Source organism: Buteo buteo, chromosome 9, assembly GCF_964188355.1.
Source record: "Buteo buteo chromosome 9, bButBut1.hap1.1, whole genome shotgun sequence".
Lineage (NCBI taxonomy): Eukaryota > Metazoa > Chordata > Aves > Accipitriformes > Accipitridae > Buteo > Buteo buteo.
In genome coordinates, this window is record NC_134179.1 from 42,153,140 (window position 1) to 42,174,038 (window position 20,899).

Consider the following 20,899-nt stretch of genomic DNA (forward strand, 5'->3'; position numbering starts at 1 on the left):
AATAGCAGCTCCCTGCTCTGAGCTCCAAAATGCTGTCTTAGACGTAACTCCACAAACCAACAGAAAGCTGCTCTCTGGAGCTGAGCCCAAGCCGCTCCATGTGCCTCATGCAGGGGAATTTGGTTTCTGAAGAGGAAACCTTTCACATTGCACTCTAAGGTCTTAAACATTATTGTTTCCTATTGAGTGTGAGTTAAGGAGGGAAAACAGTGGTACTTCTCTCTTTGCCTCTTTTGTAGCTCTGATAAAGGCATGTAAAAACAATAATGAGCCACTCCACCACTTTAAGCAGTCAGGCAATGATGAATAAGACCCACTAAAACACTTCTGTCTTTGCCAAGGGCACTCTGGATTATGCTTGAACCTGTTTTAACCTTAGCACTTAACCTCCTTTTCCACAAAGTTGCCATTGCATGGCAACAACCATGATGGAGCTCAAAATAACAAGTCAAAGGAATGGTTCTGTGAGAGGGAAGGAATATTTGCTTCACAGTTGAAGCTGGGTTTTTAAAAAGAGTAATTTATCTACTCACTAAACCTCAGAATTTTAAAGAAACATGAAGATAATTCTGTGTTACTAGTAAAGGAGGGATAAAAGCTATGAAATTCAGCATGGAAGTATTTTTTTATGACAGTCTGGCATGAAAAATACAGGCAAAGAATAGAGCTAAGCATTATTTCCAGCAATGGAGGCTCATACAAATGTCGCTCACTCCCTTGAATTAAAATCCTTTCTTGGAATCAAGATCACGCAGGCAGCAGGGCAGGCAGTTGACCTCAGGGTTGGGAGAATATCAGCTGGCACCATTAGACATGCTTCTGCTTGTGCTTTTCCATGGCCATCTGTGCTGCACAAAGTGATACAGTTTGCAGAGACCCCAAAATGAACTGGCATCGGAAGAGCAGAGCCTGGGTTCCCAAAGGTGCATTCATGTGATGCTGCACCTGGGGATCCATTCCTGCATCTCTGGAAAATGTGGTAACTCAAGCAAAAGCTTGATGTTGATCCTACTACGCTGTGTCTTGCTTTTACTGCATGGAGCAGAGGAACACACATTTCCTCTTCATCCTTGGACTCAGCCAAAGACCTGCACATTGCTTCCACCAGCAGAAAGTCTCCCCAGGTCACAGCCACCAACGTGCTTTTCACCCCCAGCCCAAGCTGGTCCAAAGGACCAAAGGCACATCTGACAAATCTGGTCCATGCAAGAAATGAGCCTCTTTCTTTGCATACTTACAGCAGAGAGAGCAGCCTCCCCAGTCCCCACCAACCTCAGCATTACTCCAAACAGCAGGCTCCCTGTCCCCGGCCTTTCCTTCCTCTCCCAGCTTGCGCTGGGTAGGTAGAAGAACCCAGCATGGAGTTACTGGAAACTGTCTCTCAACTCAGGAGCAAGACACAAAAACCTCCCCTGCGGGGCTGCCTGGGTGGATATCATCTCAGGAACATGGGTTTCCCCACGAGTAGCAAGCATCATATGCGTAAGACTGGGGTTTAGTGTATCACTGCTGTAATAAGTGGTAAAAAAATCATCATCTGCACCACCGAATCATCACCATCCTTAACAATCCAGTGAGACAGGAGCAAACATTTTGACTGAAAAACATCACATTGATGTGGCCTGAGGGTACCCCTGCTCGCATGCCCAATAGCTGGAAAATCTCAAGTCTGGATGTGCCTGGACAGAAAATGAAGAGAAATTATTCCAAGTGGGACCATGAAATACTGCAGGCAGATGGAGCTGCTTGGGCCTACAGCTTACAGGAGGGGCAGACCAAAGGTTTTCTTAGCAAAGAAGTTGCATGCTGTTTTCTGGGTTGATTGTGTTTAATGAAAGTGTGTGTGTGTGTCTTTTCTGAAAGACAAATGCGATTACAAGAATATATCTGACTCTTACATTTATTTCTCTTCCTGATAGAAAAAAGCATGCAAGGACCAGAATACACAAGGTAAAAGGGCTACAATAACAGTGTTAACAATTCACTTGCACCTCTTCCCCAGCTTCTGAGATTACTTTGCAAACGGGGACTGTATACGTACCTACCTGATTTGCAACAAAATAAATGCATGACATATTTCCCTATCCCTGGTGACCAAACTGCCCTTGCTTGATCTCTAGAAATAGTTTGCCGCCTGAATTTACTTGTGGTAGCTGCACTTTACTTTAACCCTCTGCAAGGGGTACCATTACAGATTGTTTTGAAACATGGGAGGAAAATATGCTGCAATTAATTGTACCAACAAACAGCCAATGGCACATGAAATGGAGGAGTAATCTTAGGCTTAGAAATACCCTTCCACATTTAACAGCATTCCAAAGTGGAAGGGAGGCAGACATTTTACTTAGGGATGCTGTTTAGCCTGCAGGCGCTCGCAGAAGCTATCTGGGGTTTGCAGAGCTGGGAATAGCTGTGGATGCTCAGGTACACTGTGTACCTGACTTGCAAATATAGTAAGCAAGGCTATCAAAATGTTTTTTTGAGTGAAGACATTTGTAGGAAAATCTGTTTGGTTTTAATTCCTTCCAAACAGGAATGTTGGATATTCTCATCTCTGCACAAAATCACAACCCACATCATTCTCTGAGGCAGGCTAAAACAAATCCCCTCCCTTATTTAATATTTAATCAATTTTTAAAATAAATGTTTAATCATAAACATAAACTAGGAAGACAGTCCTTGCCCCAAGGAGCCGACAATTTTATCATTAATCCAAACGGAGGCGTGTGAACGCTGTACCGACGCCGTGTTACGGAGGCTCAGAGCTGGGCAGGCGGCCGTTCCCACCCGTGCCCCAAGGAGTGCGATGCAAAGCTGTGGTCAGCTCATGCATCCCGAGTCCTGCAGCGGGACCGTGGGCTCGCTCCTGCTGCTGGGAATTAGCAGACTCAGAGCTGGTTGGTTGGAGGGGGAAAGCTGTTGCCCATGGAGTTAAGCTGGGAGTGGATCCTGGTGAGACAAAGCGACATCACCCCTGTATGGGTTTTGGGGTCTTCTCCTAGTTCTCCTCAGCATGGCCACACGTTGTCTTTGGTGATGAATATCATGGAGAGCGGTCTGGTTCCTGGGAGGAGGTGTGCAGGGCAGCTCCCACCCATTCCATCTGTCCTGTGCATGCCATCGGGCAAGATATCAGCACCCCTGTTTTCTACCCAAGGAAATTAGCTGCCGGCTCACTTCAGGTTGGAGTCCAAGACTTGACCACCATGGATGTAACGGGACCAAAAGGGTAACCTGTGTTGAAGTGAAATGGCAGTATTTCTGCTCACAGCCTCCTGTTCGTGGGGTGGAGCAGAGGGCACAGCAGGAGCAAGGCTGGAGGGCTCCATACAGGAGCCCTTTGCCTTCTCCCACCTCTTTTGGAGAGCCATGAGCCCCAAGTGCAAAAGTCAAACCGAGATGGCTGGGGACTAATCAGAATGGCAGAGCCCAGCAAAAGAAGGTGTTAAAATGGTTTAAACTCATACTTTTCCTGCCCTTTCCCAAGCTCAGGAGGGAAGAATAAGATTCATGCCATTTGTCTGGGCATGAATCCACACCCATGTCTCCACTCTCCCAGTCCCTCTTCCACATTCCCACTTTCTTTCTGAGATGGGGTTTGGGCATTTACTGCATAAACCACCTAGCACCATGAGGCCCTGGTCCCCCCAAAATCCTCCCTGTCTGTGTAGCCCATCTTCTATATACAGCACTATACTCCAAAGCCATGCCTGAAAAATAAACCAGCATGAGCACTTCTGACTCTCTGGACAATGTGGTGGTTAAAAAAATCAGGATGCAGCACCTGTGCTCCCAGCAGGTCGACCTATGCGTGTATAGGTAGATACATGCATTTGCATGTTCAATGGCCCACCCATTCAGCAGAAGAGAACCTCTTCACCAAAGGCAAAGGGGGAAATGAATGCTTTACATAAGTTGTGAAAAAACAAATCTACTATAAAACAAGTTGTTCCAGAAGAAGTAATGGAGCTTGTTTTCCTAAGGATGTGGGTATTTTGTCTTCCAAACTCTCCCTGCTCTGTCCCAGGTTCCTTAGGACACCCTCCAGGCAAAACCAGAATAAGCCAGGAGTTGCTGACAGCCACATCCACGTACCTGCCTTCACATGTACACAGATCTACCGCTGGGTTGTTCCTCCATGTCCCATGGGTAGCACAGCTCTGTGCATACTGATTTTTTCTTCGTTGTGCTGTCTGTACTGCCAGAAAAGTGTAAGCTGTCTTGTTATTGCCAGGCTGCTTTTGGAGAAAGTGGGGCACATATGTTTGTTGGACAGCTGGTTGCTGTCAGACAAAATGTATAATACCATCGTTGACCCTGCTTTTCCTCGGTGGACTTGAGTTTGGGTCTCTCCCAGCTGCCAGTTTTCATGAAACTTGTAGAAATCAAATGGTTTTGAGGCTTCTCCTGCTCTTTCAAATGCAGGCAAAAATTGCTGAAACCTTCTACTATCAGGATATAAGGCTAAAATGGAATCATCTCCAGAAAGCTCAGAGGATGGTCTATCAGAAAGCATCTTGCTCTGAAACCTGCCCTTTGAAAGAGGAGACTCATTTGAAAGCAGTGTATGAAATCCTCCCATTCAGGGAAAGCCAGATAGGAGTATATAACTCAGGGCTCACACTTACTAACATCAGATGATACCAGGTTTTTGCCTCAAAACCCATGTAAAATAGAGCCTGGGGTGCACCTGGCCTACAAGTGCAAGATGTAGAGACTGCACATGGTGGAAAGTTCCCCAGCTCTGGGTAACTTTTTCCATTACATAATTCAGAGCTAGCTGAAAATCAGAACATACATTTAATGAGACATCTCAGGGTTTCAAGATTTTATTTTGCTCTGAGATTTTTTTTTAATTAATTTCATGGAAAATAGAAATGCTTTAAGACAAAAAGCTTTCATTTGTCTCATGGGAAATTTCATCCCAGTCAGTCTAACTTTAGGAAAGCAATTTTTTGCATTCAGAAAACATTTTCGGATGAAAAGTTTTCAATGGAAATGTTCAGACCAATTCCAGGCTCATCAGTCTGTTTCAAAAACCCATACTTGCTTCTGATCTGAATTTGTTTTGCTTTCAGCCAACCTCAGGGCTCTGCTTCCTCATGCCATAAACAGTTTTCTCCCATTTCTGTCTCACCTTCCCTCTTCCTCTATTGCTCTCCCCTATTCCTTTTTCCCACCTCATTTAACCTGCCACTTCACACCCTGCACGGCACCTCGAGATACACAACGCAGACTGAGAACAAGGAGCTGGGAGCCATGGCTCAACGCGCCAACAGAAGCAGAGATGTAACACAAGTTTCTGAACACTAACGTACCCAGAAGAGAAAGAGTTTTTAGAAACTTGAGAGTCCTATACACACTATAGGACACCCGTGCACATTTTTCTAGCATCATGCATGAACACCATAGAAAAATCCTTTCCCTCTTGATCTGTTTTTCCCTGGAGAGATGCAGAGGTACAGAGACATCATCATAGGACTGACTTCTAAGGGTCTTTTTGTACTACCAAGTCATAACGAGAAGACTATGATTTTTCCAGGGATGGATGGAATTGTGGGGGCTAACAGCAGGATCTCAATCTCATTAATGTCTTTAGGAGGCAAACTCCACTGGGCTTCAATAGAAATAGGATTCGTTTTTCAGCCTGGGACTTGCTTCTTCCCCCAGCTCACCCTTAGCAGCCATCTGTACCATTGCATCTTCTCACTCATTGCATCCCTCCGCTGTCATTTGTGTCCTGTAATTACATGCACCCTACAAGGAACTCGTTGCAGTCAGTGTAGAGCAGCAAACGGCACTCATGTTAATTCAACTGCAATCCGTTGTCATTGCCTTGACAGAAACAAATTCATTTGTTATTCATGTGGATGTCACATGTATTTCAGGAGATGCTCCATCATAATTTAGCATTAGTTAACAGCCACTTAGAGTGTTCCTGGAACATCTGTAGAAGGGACAGTGGCTGTGGGATTCATTGCCAGGGTGGAGTACAAAAAATGCAGTTCAATCAACAAGTATGAAGCTTAACATTTGGCACAGCAACTCCTTCTTTTAATGAGGGCATGAGATCCTCACCCTGTCTTGTCACGCTACTCATGAAAATTGTTTCAATTTTTGCATAAAGATTGGTTTAGATGGGAACATTGTTTGAGAAGCTAGCACAGCAGCAGTTTTCATAAAACCTTTTGGGAAAACACTTTGTTTCTTTTCATTAAAAAAAGGAAAAATACCCAAACTTTAAATGCTTCAAAGAAAAAAATTAATACAGCAGGACTGTGTGACTGCTGGAACCAGCCATCACCTCCCTAGCAAAAGAGGAGACAACATGTTATGTTTGGGGAGCTATAATCCAACCAGTGTGTCCAGAGAAAAATAGTAGTATGATGAACAGAAACTGCAGTTCCTAGCAGAATTCACAGTAACATTTCTGGTTCATATTCTCAGGAAAAAAAAAACAAAAACAAAACCAACAAACAAAAAAAAAAACCAACAACAAACAAAAAAAACCCAAAAACAAACAAACAAACAAAAACCACCAAGAAATCTGGTGGGAAAAATTCTGTTCTAACCCAAAGCCCCCCTCAAATAAATCATCACTTTCCAGATGGCTTAGAGTCCCTTCCATCTCCCGAAATGTAATGCTATCACCCATTTGAGGTCAAACTGAAGCTGCTCTGATATCCTTGTTCAGCTCTCACAAGTTTCTCCATCACTAGAAAACTGCTGATGAGTTAACAGCACTACTGATGCTGCCATTTCATGCATGGTAGGCAAAGATGGATCACACATGCTGCTCTTCCAAAGCATAGCAGGTGGCGGTGGAAGAAATACAGAGACTTTAGTGGATGTCTCTATACATACCATCCATTTTAATGCCAGGGAGCAGTGGAGTATGGTGTTGAAAGTTTAGCTAATTAAGGGTTAAGCTTACATTTATTCCTCCCACTGGTCATTAAATCTCCTCTGCAATTAATTTAGTCCTTTACTGTCCCGCCTATGGCATACTGCGACGGTGTTTTCTTGCCTGCCGTTGAGCGGTCCCACATGACAATTGTGGTCTCCTCTCTGCTGTACCAGGGCTTCGGCTCATCATTTTCTACCTGAACCGGGGGAAGTAAGTCACCTGTCACGGCGGCAGAGATTTGAGCCCTTAAATTATCCTGCTCACAGTACATGCAGTTAAGTCACCAGAGAGCATTTGCTTAGGTTTATTAATTCTCTTCTCCTGGCCTAAGATTAATTTCCCTCAAACATTCAGGTGAACAAACAGTTTGAATCACTGTTATGGGATTCAGCCCCATAAAGTGAAGTCCTTGCATGACTGTCCTTCACTGCATGAGCGTGGGATTTCAGAAAGTTTGGAAAGAACGTGGATGAAACGTGAAACAAGAAAAAGTCTAAATGGGTTGTTTTGACTTGCTTCCTCCAATAATGTCAAAACCTTTAAAAAGGCAAACACATTTTTAATTCTTTTAATTTCATGCCCATCTTTATATTACATTCATTTATATATCAGTCTTCAACATTGTTGAAAAAGCATCATAAAGATTCAGACTGATAAAGCAGCTAAAACTTCATCCCACTAAAATTTTTGGCCTTCAACCTGTTTGGTTTGTTGGGGGTTTTTTTCACATATGGAAGGAGGACAGATTCAGAAGTATTGGTTTCCCCCAGGACAAACTCCATTTCCCAGCAAACTCAGGCAGTAGTGAGATCTCAACAATCTTTGGACTGACTGAAGGGGAAGGCCAAGGGCTTGGCGTGAAGCTCCCACCACTTGGGCAGAGCCTGGAATCACCTTCTCGTGCAAGGTCAAACTCATCTGAAGAAGGACCTGAGGAGTAGATTAAATTTGGCTCAGTCTTTTTTACTTCTGCTTTTCTTTTCAAACTCCAGTCTCTGAGGCAATCACAGCGCAGAACCAGCTCATCTGACAGGAGCAGACAACCGAGTGACTTCTATTGCACGTGAAAAAGCCCTGATGGCCCAGGTTCCCCTGCGATGGGCTCCTCTCTGGAAATCTAACCAAGTGCAGATTAAACCTCCTTTCATCTCTCTCACCCTGAGCAAATACACTTGCATTTTCCATCACCATACACCACTTCACGCTCACTGACTTAACACACAGGCTAAATCCTTTCTTCAACAGCAATAACAACAAATGATCAAAACAATTCAGCTTTTCTTCAAATAATGCAATGTGCTTCAGTTGTAAATATTCATGGCTGGATGGAAATTGTTTCTTGATGGGCCCTGAGCAGACTGGTGTCAATCTGTTTAAATGACTCACAGCCTCTTTTACCTCCAAGGGGCAATTCTGTTCTTCTGGTGCTGGTCTCATAGATTAATCCATGGCAGATGGACTCAGACATGTCCACCACATCTAGCTTGTTTTCCATCTCAGCTTGTTGAGCACGTGATCCCTCTGAGGTTTCCTCGCAGCTATCTGCAGGTCTGGAAAACCCGATGAGCTTCTAGAAGACCATTCAGGTTATGCTCATCCCTCAATGAAGTGAATGCATTTCAGGCTTTTTTTCATAACCTTTCAGCAAACGCAGGTGGCAAAATTGCCGCTGACTTTTGCAACCTGCAAATATAGCTACAGTTCATGTTTTCCTCCCTCTGGAAGACCTGTGTTCTGCCCCCACTGCCCCCCAACAGCTCTCTCATAGCTGTGCTCATCTTGCAGGCAAGAAAGTTTTTCATTAATCTGTTTTTCCATAGAGCTCTTCCTATGGAAAGCTGCATGAAGGGTCACATCAGCCCAGTAGGCCAGATACTTTCTATACCTTTTGAGTGCTCTATACAGTTGGTATAGCTGTGGCAGCAACCCATCCATCTGGCACCCTGCTCAGGCCCCCCTTATCACGATGTCCAAGCAATATATTGCCTTTTATTGTCCTCACCCTGACCGTGCATCCCCCCCGACAGCCAATTAATGCATAATTCTGCTGCACCCGCCAAGGTGAATCTGGCTGGCACGCAAGGTATAAATTCCTTTAACAAATGCTTTTGTGAAGGTGTAGGAGGGACTCGCAGATGCCAGGCTCTACGAGAGGAGATGGAGATGCCTCGGATGACCTCGCTGTCCCTGATGCTGTGCAGCCGGCTGCACTCCTCAGGAGCTGCGAGGCACATTTTCTCAGTCAAGAGGAGCTGAATGATGGATTTGAGTTTTTTTGCAGGGAATCTCCGCTGTCTCCTTCGAAAGCGGATGGTGATGGTTTCAGGAGATGGAAAAGGATGGGGCCTTGCTCAGAGAAACTGTGATGGGCTCATTATGGAATCAGAGCTGTGAATGCCTCGGATGCTCAATGCAGACAGAGTTGTCAACAGCTGTGCATTTTAGGCCAATTTTTTTCCTTAGGTCAGTAATGTGAACTTAAACTTGTACGCAAGGTTCACAGAGGGGAAGGTAACCATCTTCCAAAACTGGGTCTCATTTTTCATGCTCTCCTTGAAGACTGAGACTGAATTGAGCATGAAAAAATGAGAGTCCCAAAAAACAGCAAAAGGGGATAAGACTCAGCAGGTATGCCCCTGCTTTTTATTACAGAATCATAAAATAATTCACATCAGAAGGGACCTCAACAAGCCACCTAGGCCAGCACTGAAATCAGACCTATTTTCTCCTTTAATCAAGTCAGAACTGTCTCACTTCATGACCACTGGTTTCAATTTTTGCCCATTTCCTTCCATGGGGATTACAGTCAGTACTTTGCAAGGAATGTTTGGAGTAAACCCACAGAGTGGCTTACGGCTGTCACATCATGGTTTTTCACATGCCATCACTGCACTTGGTCAGGTAAGCACAAAGATTCTGCAAGAGGGAACATCTGGGAGGTTATTTATTATTTGTCAGGGAGTCTCCAAGGGACATTTGCATGAGGGGTATGGAAGAAGGTCAGGACAAGCTATGTGGTTCCAATTTATCTCTCCAGATGGAAACCATGCTGGGTTTTTTAATATGTTCCTGGTCTTTTCTGGCCTTCACTTACAGTTTTGGACATGACTAGATTGAAGTCTGGTTCATATAGAAAGACCACAAGTACATTTGAATGCTTCCCATGCTTTCACCCTTCATCCACTGCGGAGAGCAAGCTGTACCCAGGAGACCTCTGTCCAAGACCAGTTGTCAGGGAGACCCTGTGAGATTAAATGTGTTAGCTGCAGAGAGCCATGGGCTAAGGAAACACCAGGACATGTCGGCTGAAAGACATTTATCATCCTTGTTCTCTGGTTTTTACAACCTTGCCTCTCCACAGCTTTCCAGCACTTTAGTTCTTAGTGTCTCTCTGCGAGAAAGGCTATTTCCCCCCATTTTGCAGGTAGGACAGCTGAGGTGCAAGAAGCCAGACTCAGCAGTATTTCCAATGCAAAGGAAAGCCTCATGCATTTCCCAGGAAAATTCTGATAAAGCCTTGCAGCCCTCAAACATCTCCTCCGTCCTTGCAACTCTGATGACATCCTTCTTGCTCAGCATTTCTTCCCCATCTCGAGGGCGGCGTTTGCATTTTGCTTCAGCTCCAGATGCTGTTTTGAGTGCAAATCCCTCAGCAGGTGTGGTACGGATGGGGGGACAGAGGAGCTCTCACTTGGCCTCCTGATGAATAACTGTGCTGAATGGGAATCAATTAGAAGACTAGAGTGGTTCTTGCTCTCCTTCAAACGAAGCGGCCAGGTGCACGGCATAAACTGAGGCCACAGGCAAGGGAAGGCTGAGCCCACAGCTGGCTCTTACACGCAGAAGTGTTTTGTCTTTCCTCCTCCAGGGCCCTCCCGGTGCCTCATGTCCCTTCGCACTCCAAACCCCCTGATCTCCAGCTGCCTCTGATATTTTGGCTGTGCTCATTTCTGAGCTCTCTCAGACCTTTAGATTACTTCCCATCTCAAACCCTAGTGAGGGAGGGCAGTGTGCCTGGTCAAGAAACAGCTCAAACCACAACAAAGTACAGACCTTTCAAAAGAAAATTAAGGAAGAGTTTATCATCGGGCTGCTCAGGTCTTGAGACAGACCAATGTCTCAAACGTGGAGCACTGATGTCCCAAGTAAATGACCTACAGCCACACTTCTGAAGTTTCTGTCCTATGGGAGTTGTTTCATCCAGTGTGAATATTTTCAGTATTAAAGGACTTGAAACTGTGTTTGCCATGAAAAGACCCCCACTGAGTTTCTACAGCCTTCTCTCTGTTAGATTTTAACCGCAGTAACCATTCAAGACCCAGGAAGCTTTTTTCACGAGCAGATGTTCATGGCAACTGGCATCCTCCCGTGAAACTTTCTGGTGAATTTTAAAGCATTATCCTACTATTTTGTAATAAATAAAGGAAATACAAACCCCATCAGTGCCATGAGGAAGCACTACCACACTAAAGTTACAGCTAAATCCTTAAGGGACAGAGAAACTTAGTCCAGGCAAATGTTGGGTAGAATGAGGGTCTGCCTTTCTCAAGGGCATGGTTTGCATGTCAGCCAAATACATGACCCAGGAACAATCCCCCTCATTTTAGACACCCACTAAACGAGTGGCTATCTAAAATGAGACACCAACAACATTGGTTGTTGGCAATGAGACACCAACACGATAACCCAGCACTCCCTCCTGTGCCTATGCCTAAGCACTGAAATTCAACAGCACGTGAAAACTCAAGATGTTATAATGCAGACTGGGAAGGCTGCACAAAGATTTGGTCTCGTGGTGGAAGAACTGTCTGTTTGTGTAAAAGGTATCACAGAATTGCAGATCTCATTATGGCATCACAGATTCTGGAGCAAACTTTGGAAAAAGCCAAGATTTTCCAGAAAAACTGCTAAATAGAAAGAAGTAATGTTTTTCCGAATCAAGCAGCCACCATACCGATGGTCTTTTCTTGAGGAAAGTGGAAGTTGTATAATAGGAGAGGAGAATGGACTAATTAGTCTAAAAAGCAAAAGCTATTTACTAAATACTAGCCTCATGGGTGCACTAGAAAGAATAGGAGAAAAAATATGCATGGAGAAGTACAGATAGATTGACAGAAACTTCTGTCTCAAAATAGAAATATTCACATGAGATACCCTCCATTACGTGGACACTGTCTGTCAGTAAGAATGTGTATTGAAAATAAATGAGTTATATCCTTCGATTGTCATGGCCACTGAAAATAAACACACATCCAGCAACGAAGGGATAGCAGGCACAAGCTAAGTTATTGTGTTACCTCTGAAATGAATTGGATGTGCAAGGAAGCACACACTGCACACTCCATTTAGCAAATGACCTGACCAAAAAACATGCTCGCATACTGAAAGCACACCCGCTGCCATCATCTGAATATGTCTAGCAGGGCTTGGATGCTGGGGCTAATTTTCTCAGCAAGGCGGGACTGGGACAGCCAGTTCCCCCTGCTGCTCATATTCTTGGTACCTACTCCCACGTCATCCCATCAGTCATTCGGCGTTGGCCCCATGGGATGAAAGGGTTTTCACTGACTTTTCTCCCCTGTTGCCCCATGCATTTGTTGTGCCACACAAAAAAATCCCCTGCCATTGCTCAGTTCACCCCATGCTGGAACAGCAAAGGACCACGAGCCACACTAACAGGCCCAGGGAAGAAGCTTTACTCCAGCACACCCACAGAGAAACCCAGAAAATCACAGCGGTGTGTCTAGGGCAGATGAGCCACAGCTTTACCACGCTCAGCAGCAGTAGGATGGGAAGACCTTAATGTCATGTCGAGCAGCATGAGCACAGCTCCTCCAGAAAAATGCCATCTGCGAGGTCATTTTCAACCGAGACCTCCTGGGAGGAGCAATGCAGAAAAAAAGGAGGGGATTTCCTTGGCTGCTGCTGTTATCAGGCTTCCCTCCTCCAAATACTCTAAGGCAATGGGTTTGCTAAAGCGTGTTCTGCCAATTTTCTATTCTTCATTGCTTTGCCTACAGCAGAGGTCTGCATTATCTTATCTGCTGCTCGGTGCATTGCAATGCCAGCTCAGGAATCAGCACATATTCTGCTAAGACCTTGCTGTTTCCTTTGGACGTATCTCTGCAGAAAAGCTTAGGGGACTCACTCCTCTGAGCAGACCATAATGCAGGGAAATGTTGTCCGAGAGGCATTAGACATTATCCTGGGGAGGAGGAACAGAGAATGTAAGGAAAGCACAGCTCAAATCCCATTAATAAAGCAGCAACAGAGAATTGAAACAGGGAAGTGGAGGAGGAAGGAGGGTAAAGGCACGTTTTCAAAGTGCCAAGACACTGCCATTCCAGCTTCTGCTTTCCCATGCGGCAAAAGCAACGTGTGCTTTACCCAGGGGACACACTGCATGCAACACACACCCCCTCCTATGCATCAGAAGGGACAGCTGACCAGCTGGCAATACTGCACTAATTTCTTTAGCAGTACCTTATTGCAGAGTTAACTGCTTTGATGCAGCCTCCTACTGCAAAACTCCTGCATCTTCTGCTCCCAGATGCATGAATTTGGGGAGTAGAGAAAAAGAGCCGGACTTCTTCGCTATGATGATGTATTACAAAACTGCTCTGGGATTTACACCCTCTGTTTCCTGACAGGAAAGAAATCAGGCTTCAGTGATGATGCTTCTCCTCTTTTTCCAACTGGTAATGCAGCAGAATGGATGGGCTGTCACAGAGCCTATATGCAGTTGCAACAGGTCGTTGGTGATTAAATGCAAAATTCATGCAGGACATGAGGTTCTGATTCAGCCTGGAGGCAGTTCAAAGACCTTTACAGCACGCTCCCTCTGGAAAGACCTACTCATCTTTCAAGCAGACACTTTTTTGCTACCTTTTATGTCTGAGAGGTAAAGTCTGGAAGGAAAACAGGGTTGTTGTGTCCCTTTTGAGTGCTGGTCCCTGGATTTCCATAACCTGAGGAATTACCTGGAGTCAGTGAGACTGAAACGCCTGCCTCTGTTAGAAAGACACAGCAGGCAATGCTGGGAAGATGTTGTCTTCTGGATCATCTAGGAGCTGCTTTGCAGAAAGGACTGAAGTATTTCACTGCCCTGTTTCTGAATCTCTACAGTACTTTGACAAGCACAAGGACTGTCAGTCTGTAATATCCTATCTGTTTCTAGATGGCCCTAACCTGTTTTAGCAGAGCACGGATTTATTTGGCAGACAGTGAATGTTTAGTCTTTCTGGAAACTACTGTATCCACCACGAAACAAAAATAAATCATTGTTTCAGAAGCAGCTACCTGAAAAAAAATAAATGGCCAGGGAGATGACACCCCACAGTGTCCCAGGGAGGCTGCCAAGAGCTCCTGTCTTACCTGAGAACAGGACTTGCTTTTTTAAGTCCTGCATTTGTTTTGAATGTGCTGTTTGCTTGCTGGCTTTGAGGCTTTTGCTTTTGGCTGGTGTTTATTGCATTATTGGGAAGCCCACGGGCAGAATATCTCCCTCTCCCCACACCCTCGCTATGGTTAGGGGAGGTCTGTCCATCCTGTTGGGATCTGTCCTCACTCCCCAACTCTTCTGTCCCCTGGACTTTTGCATCCGTTTCTCCTTTTCTAGCCCATTCTCTAGACTTAGTCACACAAGGCTTTTCTTTAGCAAGCTCTTCTCCCAGTGACTTTCTTAATACCTTTCTACGACCCACATGACCCAACATCTGCTCAGATCTGCCCAGGGAGCAGAAGCAAAGGAGCAGTTTGCCTGGATATCCAGTTTGAAATGGGCAAGGCGTCAGGGTTATGCACAGGCAATAACCGAGGCATAAAATTATATGTTCCTGCTCAGATGTTTAAAGAGAGCACAGTTCAGGTGATGGCAATGACTTTGTAGCATGAGTCAGTTGGACTCATTTGCTGGGAGATCCAAAAGCAGCAGAGACAGAAAATATGCCCTTCTCCTAAAACCAACCAAGGATCCTGCTGACAAACCAGACCATCACAAAACCTGTTACGGCACCTGCCTGTCTGCAGGACGGATAGCAGTGAGCAGAACAAGCAGCATCGCTCCCAGAGAGACAACCATCTGAAAGCTGTAGCGTTACTGACTCCAGGATTACCGACCGTCCCAGCCGGCTCAATTGGTACAAAGGGACTCGCCAGGGTGGCCTGAAAGCAAAGTACAACTTAGCCCAGTCCCCAGCCCACACATCTCTGCCAGGATATGACTCAAACCGCCAGCCTGGGGGGAGCAGACCCCTCTGCAGCCCCTTGCCCAGCCCAGCACCCTCAACTGCCCCAGCAGCACACGGGGGGGCATGACTTTTTCCAGGCAACCTACTTTTTATTTTTATTTTAAGCTGATAATTTTTGCCAGCCAAACTACCCACGCCAGCCTGCACTGCCATCAGGGTGTCATCCAGAAGCTGTAAACTGAGCAGCGTCTGCTTCCTTCAGGATCCTCAGGCTACCCAGCTCACTCCACCTCCCCGCCAGCCTAAGAGCAGCCTGGGATCAGAGCTGAGCCTGATTTCTTTTCCTCTTCTTCTTATTCCTGACCCCCTTCTCTCTAACACAGCACCAGGAAGGGACCCACCTGCTGCCCACACTGTGCAGCAAACTTAGGTTTATGAGCCATGACCACCAGGAACAAGCAGAAAAATTTCCCCTTCCACAATTTCAGTAGGGCTACAAACACCCAGGGAAATACAACTGGTTAATGGACATTACTCAGACCATCCTTGAATGTTTGCCTCTCTTGCTGGCCTCTTTCCAGCCCTCTCTACTTTCTCCAGCTGGCTAACATTCACTGGCCGTAGCAAGAGACCCCCAAGTCCCCTCTGATGCTCAGCAGGACCCATCTGATGCCTTGGTCTGACACCAAGCAGCCGCCTGGGAGCCGTGGGCCTTACGCAGGACGGAGGCTGGACCTGCTGTAAGCCCCTTGCAGGGCTGGCCCCACGTAACCCCCCGTTAGGACTCCAGCAAACACACTTCAGCTCAACAGGCTGCCTCCTCCTCCTCCTCCTCTGCCATCCCAGAGCCCAGCAGACACCATTCACTCATCGCACCGTGCCCACACGGGTTGGCCAGTGACCTCCAATGCTGTCCAGGTCCTGCAACAACGCCATCGACCACGCACCCAGAGAAGAGAAAAGCAGAGTGTCTGCTCATACTCACAGTTTTGAAGTCCTCATGGTTGCACTCCTGGCCTTTGAATTTGCAGTACAGCATCATATCCTTCAGGTCATGGCCAACCCGCGCCAGGAACTCCTGCATGTTGAAAACTTTTGGTTTGTACTGCTTAAAGTTGGCCTTTTCTTGGAGGATGGCTAAGACGGCTGGGTCAGCCAGGTGAGGGTTGGGGATCTGCAGGTTGACATCAAGCAGAGCCAGGAGCTCCCCAGCATGGTACAGGTCGTTGGTGGTGAGCCGGGAAAAGCGAAACTCGTTGAGGTTACAGATGGTGACGGCAGGGAAGACCAGGCTGTTTGCCACGACCTCGTCCACTTTGGTCACGTGCTGGTAGGAGAAGTAGAAAGCCACCCGGTCTGAACTCTCAACCAGGAGGAGACCCAGCGAGCCCACGAAGGCCAAGGTCCAGAGCAGGCGCCGGATGGTCACTGGCCCGTAGACGAAGACGTGACGGATCCCGTGGAGCGTGGAGGTGTTGGCAAAAATCTGGATGCTGGAAGGCTGGAGGCTGCCCATGCTGCCCTCGCTGGTGCTGTCCTTCAGATCCATCAGGGATAGTTAGTTAAATCCTGGCACTGCTTTTTGGGTCAGTCTGTAGCTGGAACTGGGATCCAGATCTCTCCCCTCCCCTCTCGAAAGTAATTAAACCCTTTTAGGGGCGGGAGAGAGAAGGAGAGTCTCAGGCCAGCTGCTGCGAGTTTATCCCACAAGCTCAGCAGTAGCTTCGCAGGGGTAAATATTTATACAAAATCCATTCAAACTCTCGCTCTTGATTTCCTCAGTGCGATAAGAAGGGCTGGTTTTATTTAGGGAGACACCAAGGTGATGTGGAAGAGATGTGGGTGGGCAGCGAAAGCTGAGCCAATGGAAATAAAGTCCTCCCCCTACACACACACACATGCACACACACACACGCCGAACGGAGATGAGATTAAGCGAGAAAGCGAGCTTAAAACAAGTCGAGGCAGCTCGCAGCCTGTTAACTAGTGCGTAAAGCCCAAGGATGCCGCTTCCCAGAGCCGATGTCTTGCAGAGCGGCAGGGCTTTCAGACCCATCGGGTGATGCTCCCCGTGCTCCGGGGATGCGAGCTGCTGGATTTAGGCAACTCTCCTCCTCCCCACCCCTCCATTTTGGGCAGGGCTCCAAGAAATGCCACTCCAAAAAAAAACGCACCCTGGGCTACCGGTGTTATTTCCGAGGGCTTCTCTCAGGGAAAGGTGGGCAGTTAATTCGGCTGAAGTATGGGAGGGAAAGGGGGAGGGAAAGGGAAAGGCTAAAAAAAAAAGAAAAGGGGGGAAAATTGCTGCTCAGCTCCACGCACACACATATGCGCAGACCGAGCAGGGGAGAAAGCAATAGCGTGAAGCCTTTCCTCTGTCACACAGCAGCTCCGAGCAAAAAAAATCAGACAGGGCAGGACTCGGTGGGGAGAGGCAGCGGAAGGCGAGGGGCTGCAGCATCTCTTCTTTCTCTGTCTCAGAGCTTCCCTTCACTTCAGGACACTCGAGAGGGCGAAGCGCTGAGAGCCGTGAGTCACGCATCGATCCGAAGCCCCGCGGCAGGGCGAGAGCCCAGGGGAGAGCAGGGTGAGGGGGCTGCGATCGGAGACCCCCCAGCTTCGGCTTGGGGGCTGAGTCTGTAAGCGGCTGTGCCTTGGGGGGGCCGGGGGGGCTGTGCCGAGCAGCTCCTGTAAGCCCCTGGGCTTAACCCACCCAGGACTCGGAAGACTTTCAGCCAGCAGGATCTCCAGATGTTTTGTTTGCCGCTGAAAGGCAGCTGTGATGGATGTGTTTGGGGAAGATGCTCCCAGATGTGCATTCAGCCGGGAGGTTTGGAAGGGGGGCGGGGGGGAGGCAAACTGGGAAAGGTTTTCTACCCAAGAGATGCTGCAAAATCCTCTAATAATGCCTCCATACGTGAGAACATCCTTAGTGCATGCTGCAGGACGTGGGAATGAGCGGGGTTCAGCCCGGAGATGAAGGGTGCCAGAGCCTGAGAAGGGTCTGGGGTAACTCCCCTCCGTATCGTCTTGGTGCATAGCAGTATTTTTGCCTGCTTTTCTTCAAATCCAGAAGAAAAAAAAACAGTTTCTCTCTCTTACAGCACCCAGCACTATGGTAGGTGAGAGTCCCAGGGGCCATGGTAGCAATGGGGAGGTGATTTTCCCAGCTTGGATGAGGTGGAAGCAGAGGGCCAAAGCACAGATAGAGCCTGTCGCAGCCTGAAGTGCAATGCCCAGTGACTCTCGGCCACCCGTGAAGTTACCTCAAGGACAAACTCAAAGATTATCTGGGACAAAGTGAGCCTGGTTTTTGTCTTTATAACCCCAGTGCTGTTATCATTAGAGCAGACCCTGAAAGAGCCTTTGCATTTTGAACCTTTTGGCCCCTTCAGCTCTCCAGGTGCTTCCTTTCCACTGATGGACCCCTGAGTCCCTTGTCCCCTGGCCATGAGCCACCCTGTCCTCCCCCTGATGATTTTTACCCAGAAATAAGATCATTTCAGCTTTCGCTACCTCCAAAGCCACATTCGCTCCTGGCAGCCAAAGGCAAGCCCAACTGTAGCATCCCCCAGCATAGATTATCCTATGGGAGTATCTCTCAGGCTGAGCTAGTCATCCCAGCACTCCTATATGGCAGCACAACGCTACTTTCTCCATTTTGCATGAGGGAAACTGAGGCAAAGAGAGGACAAAGGACTTGTGAGCAGTCACCCAGAAAGCTTGCAATATATCCATGAGTTGAATTTCCCAGTAGGTCTTCAATTTGCTGAAAATGCCGGTTTGCTGGCCTAAACCCGAACCCTCCTTCCATAGCCAGAAGGCCCCAGGACCGTGCTGAGAGCACGGCCGGTCCTCACAGAGAGCTGGGGTGCAGAGGGAGCAGGAGCTGCCACCAGAGGCCAGATTCCATTTTGTACAAATCCACATCAGCCCTGAAATGCAAAAAAATGGTCCCTCCTCCTGCATCTCTGCTCGTAAGTGAAAGCCAGGCTCTCAATGTAAGCCCATTCGTGACTAAACGGAGCTGTGTCCCTTCTTTCTTAAGCAGAAATTCAGCCTTACAGACCTCCTGCATCTTGTCATGCCCTTTCCAGGAGGGGTGGAGAAGACAGTGCCGTGCAGACCCAAGCAATGCAAACCAGAATTAAAGCAGCTGAGGACAGAGTGGCCACAGTCTGGGCTCCAGACCTTGCTGCCTGTCTACGAGACAAAACCATTCCGCCCCTAAAATATCCTGGCAGGAACGGACTCCTTTTCCCACCCATCAGTGATCCATCTGCAAATGTCCCTCCTCTCCCCGCCGCCCCGCTCCGTCTGCATTATTTGGCCTGATGCGTTAATGCTTTCATTTGTTCACCATGCGTGCTGCCTTTACAATCCTGTTTTCTGTAATTCATACCATATACCATCTGCTGCCTTTTATTATTTAACTATGTCGAGTGCTTTGGCTGCAGTCTGGAGGAAGAAGCGCCGTGCCCAGCGGTGCTGCCTGGCACCGGTGCCGGCTCGCCAGGCTCCGCTCCGCTGCTCATGGGGTTGGGGACAAACCAGGGGGACAAACGCTCTCCAACAAGTGTGCCGGTGGCCCAGTTGTGCCCAGGAGCTGGCATTGACTGGGATGTCCTCAGAGCAGAAGAAAGGAGCTCTGGTCGTGCCTGCGGAGGCACTATGGGATGATACCAGCAAGAGTGGGGGAGATGGGTTATAAGGGATGGTAAAGGGTGTTGGCCACCTATGGAAACGGCCTCTCTGCAGGTGGACGTGCATGGTAAGGACAAAGCAGTCTGGGCAGTCCCATAAAAGCCCCCGAGATGGCAAAGCCCAGCTAAGGAGACCTGCACTCCCCTTCCTTGGGGAGACCTAGGGCAGGGCAGTGCGTCCCTGGGGGGTGAAGTAGCTGCTTTGGGAGCTCGCAGCCCAACCTCAGCCTCTGACTATCCCTTGCAGACCTTGCTGCTTCAAATCTCCTTCAGAAACAAGGGCAGAGGAGCCAGGCAGGGCCAGAAGGCGTGTCCCTTAGGAAAGGCCCTTTTTTTCCCCCCTTATCCTTAGGGATGGAGTGGGGGGGGCAGCAGGGCTAGGGTGGCTGAGGGACACCAGGAGCAGAGCTGGAGCCCTCTCCCGTTTGTACAGCCTGTGCCTGCCCTCTTGTGTCTCAAAGCCAGGCTGCACAGCTCAGGGTGAGGGATCCCAGCCCTGAAATACGTGGGAAACGCGTTTATTCAGAGAGGGAGAAGGGATGGAGAGGGGTCCCCCCACCTGTGTGAACCCCTTTGCTTCCACAGCCCCAGCTGAGCCCTCCCAGAAGCACGTTCCAGGCGAAGGGTTTGCACTGGGAAAGTCAGGACTGGCCTTACAGGAAGAGAAATGGGTTGTTTTAAAAATAAAACAAGATGCTTTGGTCCTCTGCATGGTTCAGCACATGGTCCACACTGCCCGGGGCCAGAGCCGCCTCCTTAGCACTGCAGATTGCTGTCTTGTCTGCCAATTTGTTGGTTTGATGTTTCCCTCTAGGCTTGATTAGGAAAAGAAAAAAAAAGAAATAAAGAAAAAGCAATGATGGTTGCAGTCTGGGAGAGTGGTTTGTCTTCCCTGCCCCAGCTGCAGATCATTTGTGTGGGTGCATTGAGCACCAGGAAAATGTCCCCACTGGTGTCCCGCTGAGTTTTCAGTTTCACTGGACGCTGCTGCTTTGCTGCCACTTTCCCGTGGGCTTTTCAAAAATAAGGACAACAGGCATTTGGAGGGGAAGCCAGAGAGTACTTGGCCCATGATGATGACCCCTGGAAAAAGAAGGACT

At 47.7% G+C, this 20,899-nt stretch overlaps 1 protein-coding gene across 1 annotated transcript in view; it reads right to left on the reverse strand.

Moving 5' to 3' along the window:
- The window catches only part of ASIC2 (acid sensing ion channel subunit 2), a 512,156-nt gene extending 495,496 nt beyond the window's left edge, over positions 1–16,660 (reverse strand). The window contains exon 1 of the mRNA XM_075036235.1: positions 16,082–16,660. Within this exon, the coding sequence (XP_074892336.1) occupies positions 16,082–16,645 (564 nt within the window). The 5' untranslated portion in view covers positions 16,646–16,660. The remainder of the gene's footprint in view (positions 1–16,081) is intronic.
- Positions 16,661–20,899: the final 4,239 nt, after the last annotated feature.